The 13,280-nt window shown below is 48.3% G+C and overlaps 1 protein-coding gene across 1 annotated transcript in view; it reads left to right on the top strand.

The window, feature by feature from the left end:
- The window catches only part of slc24a4b (solute carrier family 24 member 4b), a 13,235-nt gene extending 1,556 nt beyond the window's left edge, over positions 1–11,679 (top strand). Inside the window, exons 3-17 of the mRNA XM_068754106.1 lie at positions 4,827–4,907; positions 5,467–5,541; positions 5,630–5,714; positions 5,824–5,927; positions 6,270–6,344; positions 6,436–6,461; positions 6,785–6,838; positions 7,936–8,084; positions 9,604–9,773; positions 9,864–10,005; positions 10,105–10,271; positions 10,368–10,482; positions 10,972–11,084; positions 11,194–11,259; positions 11,530–11,679. Of these exons, the coding sequence (XP_068610207.1) occupies positions 4,827–4,907; positions 5,467–5,541; positions 5,630–5,714; positions 5,824–5,927; positions 6,270–6,344; positions 6,436–6,461; positions 6,785–6,838; positions 7,936–8,084; positions 9,604–9,773; positions 9,864–10,005; positions 10,105–10,271; positions 10,368–10,482; positions 10,972–11,084; positions 11,194–11,259; positions 11,530–11,679 (1,572 nt within the window). The remainder of the gene's footprint in view (positions 1–4,826; positions 4,908–5,466; positions 5,542–5,629; positions 5,715–5,823; positions 5,928–6,269; positions 6,345–6,435; positions 6,462–6,784; positions 6,839–7,935; positions 8,085–9,603; positions 9,774–9,863; positions 10,006–10,104; positions 10,272–10,367; positions 10,483–10,971; positions 11,085–11,193; positions 11,260–11,529) is intronic.
- Positions 11,680–13,280: the final 1,601 nt, after the last annotated feature.

Here is a 13,280-nt window from a genome sequence, read left to right on the forward strand (position 1 = left end):
GCGTTCTAAAACGTGTCTACATTAGCATTGGTGCTTCTTCACACTGATTTATTCCCGGGAGCCGAGTAAATATCTTTCTGGCTTCTTCCCCATCACCCATCATTTTAATATACAGGAACAATTTGACTGGGAAGCCGACAGGATGCTGTGCTGTTGGAATTTCAAAATTACAGTCTATTTTTTAAGAAAGTGACTGATTCTTCTTGAATCAGCGCTGTTGATCATTTAGTAGATGCATTGATCCGGATAAACGGATCGCTGCTGTGCCAAAAAAAAGAGACCCAAGTCCACACGGGGACAAACGGAATCCGTGTCGAGATGCAGTAATCTGGGAAATTATTCTGAAAAGGTTTCAGCAATAATGGAACAATTAAATACAGATATCAATCTGTGAACTCTATGAAAGTGGTTCTGAGTAAAAGACGGTAAATCAATAGAAGTATTGGGAAGGCCTCTGCAGCTGAGGAGGCGGGGTCAATATGCAGATTTAATTCACCTCCTTGTTGGGACTCGACTGTTCCGGGTCGGTTTAGATCATGGTCTATAATAAACAGAGGGCTATTAGAAGGGTCTGATATTGATTATGTTTAAGCATCTTTGGTTCACAGAAAAGAAGCGGAATAATCTTTGCTGGAACTGCTGCAAGGACAAATGTTTTTAATTTTTTTTGTTAGACCGCCCACTTTTACCAGAAGAAGGAAAAAAAAAATTCCAAGCTGAAATGTCGCCAAAGGATTTTGAATCCCTGAGAATAATGATTTGCTCAAATGGGGTGTAAGCTAATATCGGGATTTGTATTACTTGTGGTATTTGAGTCGCCCACGGGGGGAACAACGCCAGAGTGCAGGCAATTTAGGAAGTAATTTGACAGTGTCCCAGTAAATGACCCAGTCAGGACTAACTGGCTATTACTTCATTACTGGTCACAGCAGGCGGAGTCTCTCGGGGGGGCTTAATGAGTTACCGGCGCTGTAACCTACTATTTTAAGCATCAACCAGCAGACGAACGTCTAAACCGCTGACATTTAAACAAAGTATTGTGACTGTTTAGTTTTTCAGCCGGGTCCCATTGATCCGAGCGCCAAATGACGAGATTATGTGCTTTAAATGTTCTTCCTAATCCTTCAAGATTTATCCCCCCCCCCCTTCTTTTCCCAAATCGGAGGCACCGGGCTCTGCTTTTCGTTCCATGCATTTCTTATCGACTCCAGCCCTGCCTCGCCGGGCCGAGCCGGATCACGAGTCTTTCCCCGTCTGGGTCCGGCTCGCCTCTAGTCTGCAAAGAATTTAGTCTCGAAGAGATGCTGTCAGACTTAGCTACTGGCTAATTCCCATCCGCAGGTGAAGTAAAGCGCTCATTAAGGTGAACTTGGTGTTGACCCCCGTACCGCGGAGGAATCCGGGCTCGGTTGGATGAGAATAATTATCGGCGGTTTTATTTGGAGTGGGTGCGGCATCTATTTAATTAGGCCGCTGTTCGTGACCTGCATTGATTGAACCCGGCTGCCTTCAGCCTCCCCTCCTCTTCCTCATCATGCTTTTGTGACATTCACGGGGCGCTGATGTTGTTTTGCTCGTCCTGAGACTTTCATCGACCGTTATAACTCCCAGAAAGCCCCAGGTGCAGGCCGGACGGTTGTTTCAAGTAGACTTCAGAAATCGACCGTTTCCGTCTTTTAATTGTGCTGCAAGAGGCTTTCACAAGCCCTGGATGCTCCTCGGGTCACGTGCAGGCCTTGAGTCACTCTGCACACCGAGTTCCCCTGCGACAATCCCACAATGAGTGGAAGTAGACGCACGTTCTATTATCGAACGCAAACACTTTAGGAAGCCCCTCCAAGGAGGTGCAAGGAATTTAATCCGAAAGAAACAAAAACAAGTCAAAACCAAACATTAAAAGCTAAAAAATCTGATTTGTGCCACATTAAAGGTCGCATTAACGCAGTTTCCAGACACTTGCGGTCTATGAAATGTCTGCTAATGTGTCTGAGGGCTAATTAGCTCATAATAAAGATGCTAATGGCGTGACGAATCCCACCTGCGAGCGACGTGGTTGGCCTCGTGGCCGTGGATGACGACACGACGAGTTAGAAGTGAGCGGCGCCGTGGAGGTTTCGGTCGATTTGTGCGGTGAATGACGCAGATGGGATGTGATTACAGTGATTTGAGATGCGCCGCTAATCTGCTCGTGTTTGACATGCAGAATGGCAACAGCTGCAGGTAACTGGGACTGAACGTTTCGGTGTCATCGCCCTCCAAAAGCTGCGTTTTTAAATGATTTGAAAATCTAAATTTGTCGCTGCGTGAGCGATTTCCTTTGAATTTGGACACTTTGCAGCCGCGCCCAATGGCGAATTTAGGGCAGCATGACGCAGTCGGGGGGGGGGGGGGGAAAGAGACGTGCTGGAAAGCGGTTTGGTCGCCTCCAGGGAAGCACCAGAAGGTGGCTTTTAAAAAGGGAATTAAACAAGCAGGGATTATGCTAGTGTGCGTAATGGAGAAAGGACCTCGCTGTCCACGGAGCGCTGTGGCGTCGAGCGTAGCAGCAGCGCGAAACCCGCCGGCCTCTCTGTGCGTTCAGTCATTCTTCGGAATGACCCTAACCCTAACCACCCCCCCCCCCTCCATTGCAAAGGGGCATGTAGCATAGCAGCAAGTTAGCGCGCGCCTCCCAGCGGTAACCCCTTTAGGTTATTGAACCAGGAATCTTCTGGTCCACCAGCTCGGCCTCGACATGTTGGCATGTAAACGCACAGAGCCAAAAGAGGACGAGGATGTGTTTTGTACCAAGCCCCCCCCCCCCCCCCCGAGACGTCACGCTGACACGATGCTGGTCTCGGTCGGGTCGTGCCTGACTCGTGTCTGCTGGAGCGAGCTAATGATCTAATGGACTAATAACGACCCAGAGCAATCCTAAGAGTCTCTCTGCTACTGTTCTAGAGTGTCAGCTGTACTGTTGACGACCCGGCCCGACCCGCCTGCTAGCGGGTTCTCTGCTGAAACAGCATTTCAGATTTTCACTGTCGCCACGACGATTTAAGATTCTCCAGTAAATGTTTCCGTATGTCCGACTGTGGATCTGATAATTGGGCTCCGTCCCGCTCGGTTCAGCCGTCGTGTCTCCGGGACAACAGACGGAGCTTGATACCGAGCTCCGTTACGTAACCGCTCCGTAATATCTGGAATATTAACAGATTATGGAATAATTACTGCACAAATTTAAAGAGGGACCCTTTTTTGTGGGTTTTTTTCAAGGGCAGTGAATCTGAGGTACGGAACGATACATGGACGTAGTGAGGGAGGACATGAGAGTGGCTGGTGTCGGGGAGGACGATGCAAAGGACAGGGTGAAGTGGAGAAGGTTGGGTTGCTGTGGCGACCCCTCAGGGGACAAGACGAGAGTACAGCAGTTGTAGTTGTAAATCTTGCAATGATTGCGGCGCTGCTCGTTTCCGTCGGCCGTCCCGATTTCATTCTGCACATAATGCTGTCAGAAATGAAACGAGCTGAAGCCTTGAGATTCCAAAAGTCACGCCGGTGTTCTGCAGTTTCTGTTTTAAGGTCGTCATCATCGTTCGACTCTTCGTCCCGCCCTCTATTCTGGTGCGTTTGCCGCGTCTCACCCGGGCTTCAGAACTCCCAGCGATCGAGGTCGGTTTAATGCGTCCCGCTGCCAGAAGTGGCCTTCAGCCGTTCGCTCTGTAGAGGTAACGTGTTAAATGACACGCAGAATGCAGCATGCTCGGATGCAGCGGACGACGTCGGGCGGCGTGCGTGCAGCTGGTTCATCGGTTCTGCTTGCTTTAGCGGCCTTGATCCGGTCAGATCAGAATTCACCGCTCGCACCGGCGCTTTGTCAGCAGTGCCTCCAGCCTGAGAAGTTGACAGGCCGTCAAACGATGCGGGAAAATTGAATGCCTGGCGTCACGATTTTGTTATTCCTGCAGCGAGCGATGACAGGAAAGGGGGGGGGGGGGGGGGGGGGGTCGGAATGAATTCTGACCGGTCCATCTGTCTCTATTACGTTTTGATTCCTGATTGTAACTCAAATAAAACCTTCAACCCAAGATCTTTTATTTTATTTCAGCTGTTTATCTCTGCGTTTGGTTAAGAAATGGATGACGTGAGCGAACGAGGAAGAGGTTGGGACCGGGGGGGGCCCATCACCTCCGGCCTCCGCGTCCAGCCGGGTCCACGGCGGTACGTCTGCGTTCCCAGAGAGCCGGGCCGGATGCCGGTACCGCGGTCACACTGGGCTCCAGCTGGAGCTCTGGATGATGAGTCGCCAGCATGGGAGGCTTTTCTGCCTGCTTGCTTTAATTCTGTATGACTTCAGCCTTCTTAATATAGCCCAAGCTTTTACATCGGGGTTTGAGGAGATGTGACGGTTGACTCTTTCACTCTTTTTTTTCTTCTTCTTCTTCTTCTTCCTCCATGAATAGCGATGAAGTCATTGGTTGCTGACTGATGTGACAGACTTGCAGGCCGGAAACGATTTCTCCGAGTGTTTTGAGGCATTTCTGTGCTTTTGAATATCCGATGCGTTTGAGGCAGTCCGAGTTTTCAGCTTCTTTTGGGTGATGGTGATGATCACAGGCTATTTATTTCATTTACATTTGACCCACTTCGGTTGTGTAATCCAGTTTTTAGCTTTACCAGACATGTTTTTAGGCCTAAAAAAAGCATTTCTTGCCCCAGTTTTTAGGCAAACATTTATGTCCAGGTTTATTATTATTATATTATTTCCAGGCTCCCCTTGATGACAATTGGGGGGGGGGGGGGGGCACGCCACCTCGCCATGGTGACCGTGGTCGTTTTGTCTTTCCTCAGCGATACACGAGTTTCCTGACGACATTTTCACCAGCCAGGAACGAAGGGAGGGAGCCGTTCTGCTGCACATCGTGGCGGTAAGAGGCCCCTGCCCCTCCCGTCTCACCTGTCCCCAGGCAGCGCTCCCTCCGGAGCTCGGCTGGTTGCAGTGGATTCGGTAGCTTTTTCACATGACAGCCGGAATATGGGGGGGGGGGGGTGTTTGCAGCTTTGCACGGCCACAATGTGAATGCTCAGTGGTTTGACACGAAAGCAGAATACAGAAGATCAGAGTAGCAGATTTACTGGAGGACGCAAGGGTCTGCAGTCCTATACTGCCCCCTGTGGTTAGCATAGAGCATAGCACAGCTACCCGAGCTGCCTGAGCCTTGATGATGTCACACCTGATCTATAATTTATAGCTCTGGGCTCACCGACTGAAATAGCCCGCAATCACCCACACCGACGCCACCACAGCGGTGACTTTTTAATCAGTGCTTGACCCGTCCTTCACCAGAACTATAACTTCCTCCGTCAAAGGCTCTGTTTATTCTAATAAATGTTCTTGCTCATTAAGAATTTAACTGTACAGCAACACACACACACACACCTATTCTAGTCCCTTAGCGTGCTAACCGTGCTGGTTTCCACCTCCAGGCGCTCTACATGTTCCTGGCCCTCGCCATAACGTGCGATGAGTACTTTGTGACGTCGCTGGAGAAGATCTGTGAGGTGCTCATCTTTTCATCTCCAAGCATCGCAGCTACAGAATATAGTTTTGTCTGCGTTAAACCTGTGATCCTGGTTTTTATTTCTGCAGAGATTAGATCTGAGTGAAGATGTTGCAGGAGCCACGTTCATGGCAGCCGGCAGTTCTGCGCCAGAGCTTTTTGCATCGGTCATTGGTAAGAGACGCACAGACAAACAAACGCACACCCAGTGTCTTCATGGAGTGACATCTCCAGATGGTTCGCCGTCGCTGCCGATTGTGATGATTCCACTTCCTGTGTGCAGGTGTCTTCATCACCCATGGTGATGTGGGGGTGGGGACCATCGTCGGCTCGGCGGTTTTCAACATCCTTTGCATCATCGGTGTCTGTGGGATATTTGCTGGACAGGTGTGTGTGTGTGTGTGACGGGGGAGTGACTTCCTGCTGCAGCAGCATCATTGTGTTTATTTATAGATTTATGTGAGGCAGAAGTTTTTTAGTTTTTTTTTTTTATTGCTGAGGGGGAAACGGAAGCGGCTGCTTCTTTTGGATTTCTCCCGGGCTGGTCTTGGTGTTACTGGAGAAATCTCCGTAGGCATCAACAGATCGTGCGTCTGGATTGATTTTTTTTTAAGACCTTTCCGTCAAGTGAAATTTCCATATTGAACGCTGTAGGCGATGCAGAGTCGTTTTGCACATAGGTGCAGTTTAAAAGAAAATGACGGTGCACTTCTGCCTGCGTAATCTCAGGTGGTGTTATTGACCTGGTGGGCCGTTTTCAGGGACTCCTTCTACTACATCCTCTCTGTTGTGGCTCTGATCGCAGTAAGTTGCCTCACATATTTTTTATGCATCAGACGAGACTTAATTTATTTGAATAATGTCTAATCGAAGAGGTTCCTTTTTTACCCCCCAGTTCATCTATGATGGGAAGATAGTTTGGTAAGTCTACACTTTTCTTATTTTTATCATTAGCATGGTGGCAAACTTCGGATATGGCTATAAATTACTGCGCATTAAATTCACTTACACCTCTACCCTGTTGGCTCTACTTTATCATGATCCTGCAAGTTTTATTAACTTCTGAATTTAACATTTTGGAAAACGAGCGGCTTCAAATGATCAGAAATAAATAAGAAAATATTCTTAATGTGAAGCTTTAGTTGCTGCCTTGAAGCCTGATGTTGGCACATGACATCATGGATAGGACATTGTCTTTTTAATTGTCATTTGTCTCTAAAGCTGTATTTTATTCTCTTGATTAGGTGGGAGGGTTTGGTCCTGGTTCTTATGTACGCCGGGTACATCCTGGTCATGAAGTGAGTTCTGCACCTCGTCCACATATTTTACATCCTTATGCTAATCTGATCTCATATTTTTACAGTTAGTCAAGCATCTTGGTGATTATCCTATCTTTGGATTCACTCTCCATCACCTCCATTTGGAAATAATTGTTGTAGGCCATAAAAGGTCACATGACGCACTGCAGTGGACGCCATTTATTTTTATACAGCCGGACTGCAATCTTGTTTTCTGCAGCCCCTGTATTGTGGAGGGATAGATTTGATAGCTGATATTCCAGTGGCGTCGCTATGGCAACTAGCTACTGAGGCGATACATTCCTCGAATTGAAAGATTTTTAATTTTATGCACTTTTGTTTGCAATATAAAAAAGTCATTCGGGAAAGTACGTGACGTAGACGAAATCAGACTCGCGCCATATTTCTGTCTCTATTTTTCAACCTGAATAATCCCGACCACGTTGTCCGCCGTCTCTGTCCAGCTGGTAATCCGTGTCGCGCTCGGCAGCTGCCTGCCTAAGAGTTTAATCTTTTGCCCCTGCAGCGGCTAAGAGCGCCGGCTTAACTGGATCACTCCTCTCCTTTCTCATTTGGAGGAAACAAGTGCTTATTGTGGGATATTCTATCATACGTCTCCACGCTCCCAAAATATCCTCTAAACATTTTAGGTTATTTCAGTCAAAATGGAGTGGTTGTTTTTTTTAATTTAGTGCGATTGGTGCTCTGAGGCGACTGCCAAAGCAAACTTTTATTTAGTTTTTTGCTTCCTACAATATCACAAATTCTACCAGCGACTATTGTCGAATTGTGTGACGGCGTGTTAGCAGCAATAGCTTATTTTGTTTTCATTTTGTTTTTATATTGCATAGTTTAATGCTTATAACATACTGACCATGCATCAGCTGGTTTGTTCCAGCTGAAGTAATTATATTGTTTCAAATTTGTGAGCTATTCAAGTACAAGATCCTAGCTAGCTAGCATTTGGAGAATAAATGTGTTCTTGTGGGCTGTTTAATATGCATTAAATCTATATTTGAGCGCAGTCTCTCGTGCGAGTCAAATATCCCATTTGCAAATGTAAATCTCCGAGCTTCGTGTTCCGTCGTTTGTTCTAGATTTAACTCCAGCATGCAGAGGTTTTTCATGGGGAAGTCGAAGAACGTGGCCAACGGTAACGCTGCCACCAGCAGCGAGATGGAGGACGGTAATACTCTTTATGGCTTTGTATGGGATGACGACCCGTCATCGCCTTTACTCACGACAGGTAAGGTTAATCAGACAGGCTGGGTTTCCAATACTTTTGTTTTTCCTGCCTAGGAGGTTAAATCAGATGTTGAAGTAAAAGGAAATGCAATGGATTATTTGACATCTCTGGAAGGCTGTGGCTGTTTCTATTATTATCCTTGATTCTAATGTCAATTACTTTACCTGAAGTGGAATTCGACTGAAACATTCTGGAAGTAAAAGTCTGGCATTTTGGGAAATGGGTTATCTGTCTGGTGAAGTTACGCTGCTGCTAAATAGCAGATTTTCTTACCGAACATACGTGTTCATTTACTGTAGATTTTCTGTGGGATTCTGCGGTAAATGTTTACATTTTCATTATCATTATTTTTTATAAAATAAGCATTTTCTAGCCTAAGAAATAAAACGGTACAAAAGCGGTAAAAGCGGCTGTAGACTAGCCGGCCTCGTCATTTCCCAAAATGCCATGCTTTGAACATGAACATGCAGGTAACAACCTCTTTTTCCAAATGGTTGAGATCTTTGTAGCCACAGTCTTCCTCTTCCTCTTTTCCCACCTTTTTTTTTGAGCTTTCAGTAACTTGTGATTCTCATTTAGCTGCTTCTCAAACATGAAACCCTTTCCTCTTTGGCTGCATTAGCGTTAACGTGCCTGTCTGTTTAGCCTTACTAAACCGCTTATTGCTTATTGCCAACAGTGTTGTGCTGCCGTGTGCCAATTCTTTCCGCTTGCGTTCCACTTTTCTTCCTCCGACGGTCTCTGGGGCGTCGATCCACACGCTCCTGAAGTGGTAATCAATTTCACAAGAGGAGATGTTTAGGCCGGCTCTGTTTACACAATTAATTTATGTGCATTCTTGCATGCATAATGAGTCAAATTAAGCAGGCGTTAAACTAAAGTGTACTGGAGAACTTTTATTTTATTTTATTCCCCATATGCTGCATCTTGTATTGCGACTGCAGAGAAAATGAGGAGGTGCCAATCAGATTATTTGAAATGTACAGAACTATGTTGAAGGTCTTCACCTACATGCACCAATTCGAGATTATCCACCTAAAGGTGCCGGAGGGGTCAGATTTTTAAGTCGATCTCGGTCCCATCGTAAATATTCACAACTGGTAGAAAACTTCAAAGCTGCAGAAGTTCTTTGAAGTTCGGCTCTCGGAAATCATGTTGACCCCCGCTAGCGTGTGATGTTTTCCACCGGAGGCTGGCGGTGAGTCCGAGGGACGTTCCCTGGAGGGTTCATCCTCCTCTCCATCCGTGGTTTGAAGATGGAATGAGAATCCTTCTGGGCTGTTAATGAGCTCATCCAAGTAAATAAAGTAAATCGTGGGTCTGTTTGGAGGCTTTAATGAGTCTCGTTCATCGTCAGAGAAACCCTCATCCCACATTCTGCTAACCTTTTTAGCTCATGAGCGGAAATGCAAATAAATTCTTTGAACAATACTACTATAATATTAATTTAACTGTAAATATTTTTTTAGAAACTGTTCATTTTGCCATATTTGATGGTTTTCCCTCTAAACCTTCGTAGTTAAACCCAGCAAGGGTTACAGCCGCGGGTCGGTGGTGATGGTGGACGAGATCATGAACGCCAGCCCGACCAAATTCAGGTTTCCCGAAGCCGGCCTCCGTGTCATGGTCACCAGCCACTTTGGACCCAAGACCCGTCTCCGGATGGCCAGCCGCCTCATCATCACAGAGGTACAGCGGCCCGTTTAGCATTTAGCTAAATGCTACAGCAGCGTGGCGTCCGTTCACGTGCTCTTTGACTTAGTTCCTCTTTTCTGAAAGCGCCAGAAGTTGGTCCAAGCCACCAATGGGGTGGAGACGCAAGTGACTGACGGGAAGATGGAAATCGAGAACGGGAACGTGCCAGAGGACAAACCCACCGAAGCGGCGCCGAACGACACCGTCTCGCCGTTTCGCCTCCCAAGTACGCCTGCGTCTGAGCGGCTCCAGTAAATGGATTGAAACCATCCTAATGGCCTTTATGATGCTAATGACAGTGTAACGCGGTGTGTCTCTGCTGCAGGGGCCTGCGGCAGCAGGGTGAAATGGCTGATCTCCTGGCCGCTGCTGCTGCTCCTCTTTCTCACCATCCCCAACTGTGCCAAGCCTCGCCTGGAGAAGTACTTCATGCTCTCCTTCATCCTGTCCACCCTCTGGATCGCCATCTTCTCCTACTTCATGGTCTGGATGGTGAGCGGGATGCAAATCTGTCACGACGTTCTTGCCGTCGACTGAATTGTGAGATTTGGCCGCACGGATTGAACTGATGCTCCTTTTAACCCTCAGGTGACGGTAATCGGCTACACTCTGGGAATCCCCGACGTCATCATGGGAATCACTTTCCTGGCCGCCGGCACCAGCGTCCCAGACTGCATAGCCAGCCTCATCGTGGCGCGCCAAGGTACGCCCCCCCCCCCCCCCTCTCTCTCTCTCGCCGAGTTATTATGGGATCCGCACGTTTACGTGGGATGCATTTGATACCTCTGGCCCCCCTTCTGTTAAGAGGAAACTGAAGCCCTTGGGAAGATTCCCAGGATCCTTTTCATCTGAAAGGCATTGAGATGAAATGAAAGCCGCTTTTCTCGGTAGATATTCTCTCTCCATCCACTCGTGCATTCCCAGCGTGCGCGTGTAGGGACTTCTCACCTGCACGCTGGGTCTCGGCTGCGTAAAAACGAGCACGGTGACGTAAATGTAGAACGCGGTGGAACGAGGTGGAACGAGGTAGAGACGTACAGAGGAGAGAGAGGAAGTAGCGCACAGCTGCGTGTAGGCGTAGAATCGTCCGTCACCGCCTTCCCAGCGAAATGAGGCCAGATATGAAACATTAGAAGTACAGAGCAGTAAAAAGAAGGCTTTACTTGACCTGAGTCTTTGTTTGTGTGTGCAGGTTTGGGGGACATGGCGGTGTCCAACACCATTGGCAGCAATGTGTTTGACATCCTGGTGGGGCTGGGGGTCCCCTGGGCGCTGCAGACCATGTGCATCAGCTACGGATCGGTGGTAAGGGTTTCCCGTACTTCCTTCCGGGTCGAGCGTTCCGGACACTCCGCTGGCAGGTGGGATGCTGACCCCCCCACCCTTCCCCCCCCCCGTCCCGTGTGTGTCGCAGGTTATGATCAACAGCCGGGGGCTGGTGTACTCGGTGGTGCTGCTGCTGGGCTCGGTAGCCCTCACGGTGAGCGACGTTTCAGAGATTAGCGATTAGATTCTAACCGGGGGGGGGGTAAACATTGTGCTTCTTTTGAATTATTTCCATAATGAATTTTCTTTCATTTTTAGAAATCAAACAACTTTTTATCTTTATTTGCATTTTTGTACGTATTTTTGTGGAGCAGCTCGGATGAAAACAGCAGGTTGAGTTAAAGTTGCGTGTTGTTGCCCGGGTTACACGTGTCTTGCGCGTGTGTGTGTGTGTGTGTGTGTGTGTGTGTGTGCGCGCGTGCAGGTGCTGGGGATCTACCTGAACAAATGGAGGCTGGACGTCAAGCTGGGCGTGTACGTCCTGCTCTTGTACGCCGTCTTCCTCTGCGTCTCCGTCTTGATCGAGTACAACGTCTTCACCTTCGTCAACCTGCCCATGTGCATGGAGGAGTAGAGCAAAACCAAAACCTCAACGCGACCATAGAACTCCAAAAAATCTTTCTTTTCAAATAACACTGGAACTATCTGCAGCCCCCCCCCCCCCCCCCCCCCACACCGTTACCCCAGGAGGCAGCACCCACTGACAGCGGTCTCCTCCTCTTGTCACACAGGGCCTGTCCTAAATGGTCATTATTTGGGGCCTTGCCTGTCATAGCCGTGAAATTACGTCTCTACACCCCCCCAGCATGCCTTTAGATGTCGGAGACCTGCAGAATCATAAGTGCCCTCCCCCCCATGTTGATTGTCGGTGTGTGGTTTCACTGTTTAATTGTAGATTTCCACCCAACATTTCCAAAGCTTTTCCACAAACCAAACCAGTCTGCAAAGAAGGGGGGGGGGGGATCCTCCAACCAAAATCCTGACAGACTCTGGCATTCCTTGAAATAATTCGTTAACATTTCATCACACCCCCCCCCCCCCCATGCTTTCATTTGTAAAAAAAAAAGACATTTGACGGATTGCGTCCCGGTCCGTCAGCCGACTGCGGCGTTGTACTCAAACGTGTACAGAGTTGTGTTTTTTTTTGTATTTTTCAAAGTAAAAGTTTTGTGTAAATATCGAGGAGAGCCGTTTGCTTTGCCTGTTTTCCACGGAAACAAATTGCACACTGAAACGTTTGCTTTGCTCTGTGCTGTAAGGAGATTCGAACGCTCAGAAAGGCGTCTGCCTCCGACCCGGTTCGGTCCACGTTTCCCTCCCGCACAAATCCGGAAAACAAAAAAGTGACTCTGGACCTGCGGGACTCCACAGATTTCTGTCGTCGGGGGACTTTGTCTCATCTGGAGACGGGAGCAGAAGGAGGAGGAAATGCGAAGAAACCAGAAGGGACGTGACACTGTTTGCTATCACACCCTCTGGCCAGCAGGGGGCACTGCAAACCCAAACATAGTCGCCGGTTATCAGGGAAACTCAGAAGGACAAGTCCAGCTGCTCTCGGTGGTGATGGTCTCTTGATTTTTGAGTTACATGTAGATATTGCACTTTAACAGCCGTCCTCATTCTGAATCAACTAGCGCTTCCTTCTGTGTGAGTGTGAGTGTGAGGGCCCACGCTACGTTTCTCACTCCGGACTCTTCAGCAGGACTTGGCCCTTATTGACACCATGAGCATGCATCGCATCTGTCCGCAGTGCATGCTGGGACATTAAAACACAGCTCCTCCACAGCACAGCAAAAGGTTGAGGGCACGTTGGCGCCACCGCCGTGGAAACCGCCCCCACCTGAATCGGCAGCTACGAGCGAGACTGCGACTCAGACGACGTTATTGGCATCATGCAACAATCTCTGCGGGGGGGGGGGGGGGGGTCAAGTCGCGATGCGCAGAGACTGAGACCTGAGCCTGGGGAGTGTTAAGTATTCCTCTGCTGTTGACAGCAGGCTCTTGTATATGCAATCTCAACGTAACTATTTTTTTTTTTTTTGGGGGGGGGGGGGGGGGGCAACAGGGGAGGTTTGTCTTGTATTGATGTGAGCTCACAGGTGTGTGTCGAAGAACCGAACCCAAAGGACAGACATTCCGTACGGGAGACATTCCGATGTCTCCCGTACGTTTGCA

The sequence above is a fragment of the Brachionichthys hirsutus genome, chromosome 20, assembly GCF_040956055.1.
Source record: "Brachionichthys hirsutus isolate HB-005 chromosome 20, CSIRO-AGI_Bhir_v1, whole genome shotgun sequence".
In the NCBI taxonomy this organism is placed as follows: domain Eukaryota; kingdom Metazoa; phylum Chordata; class Actinopteri; order Lophiiformes; family Brachionichthyidae; genus Brachionichthys; species Brachionichthys hirsutus.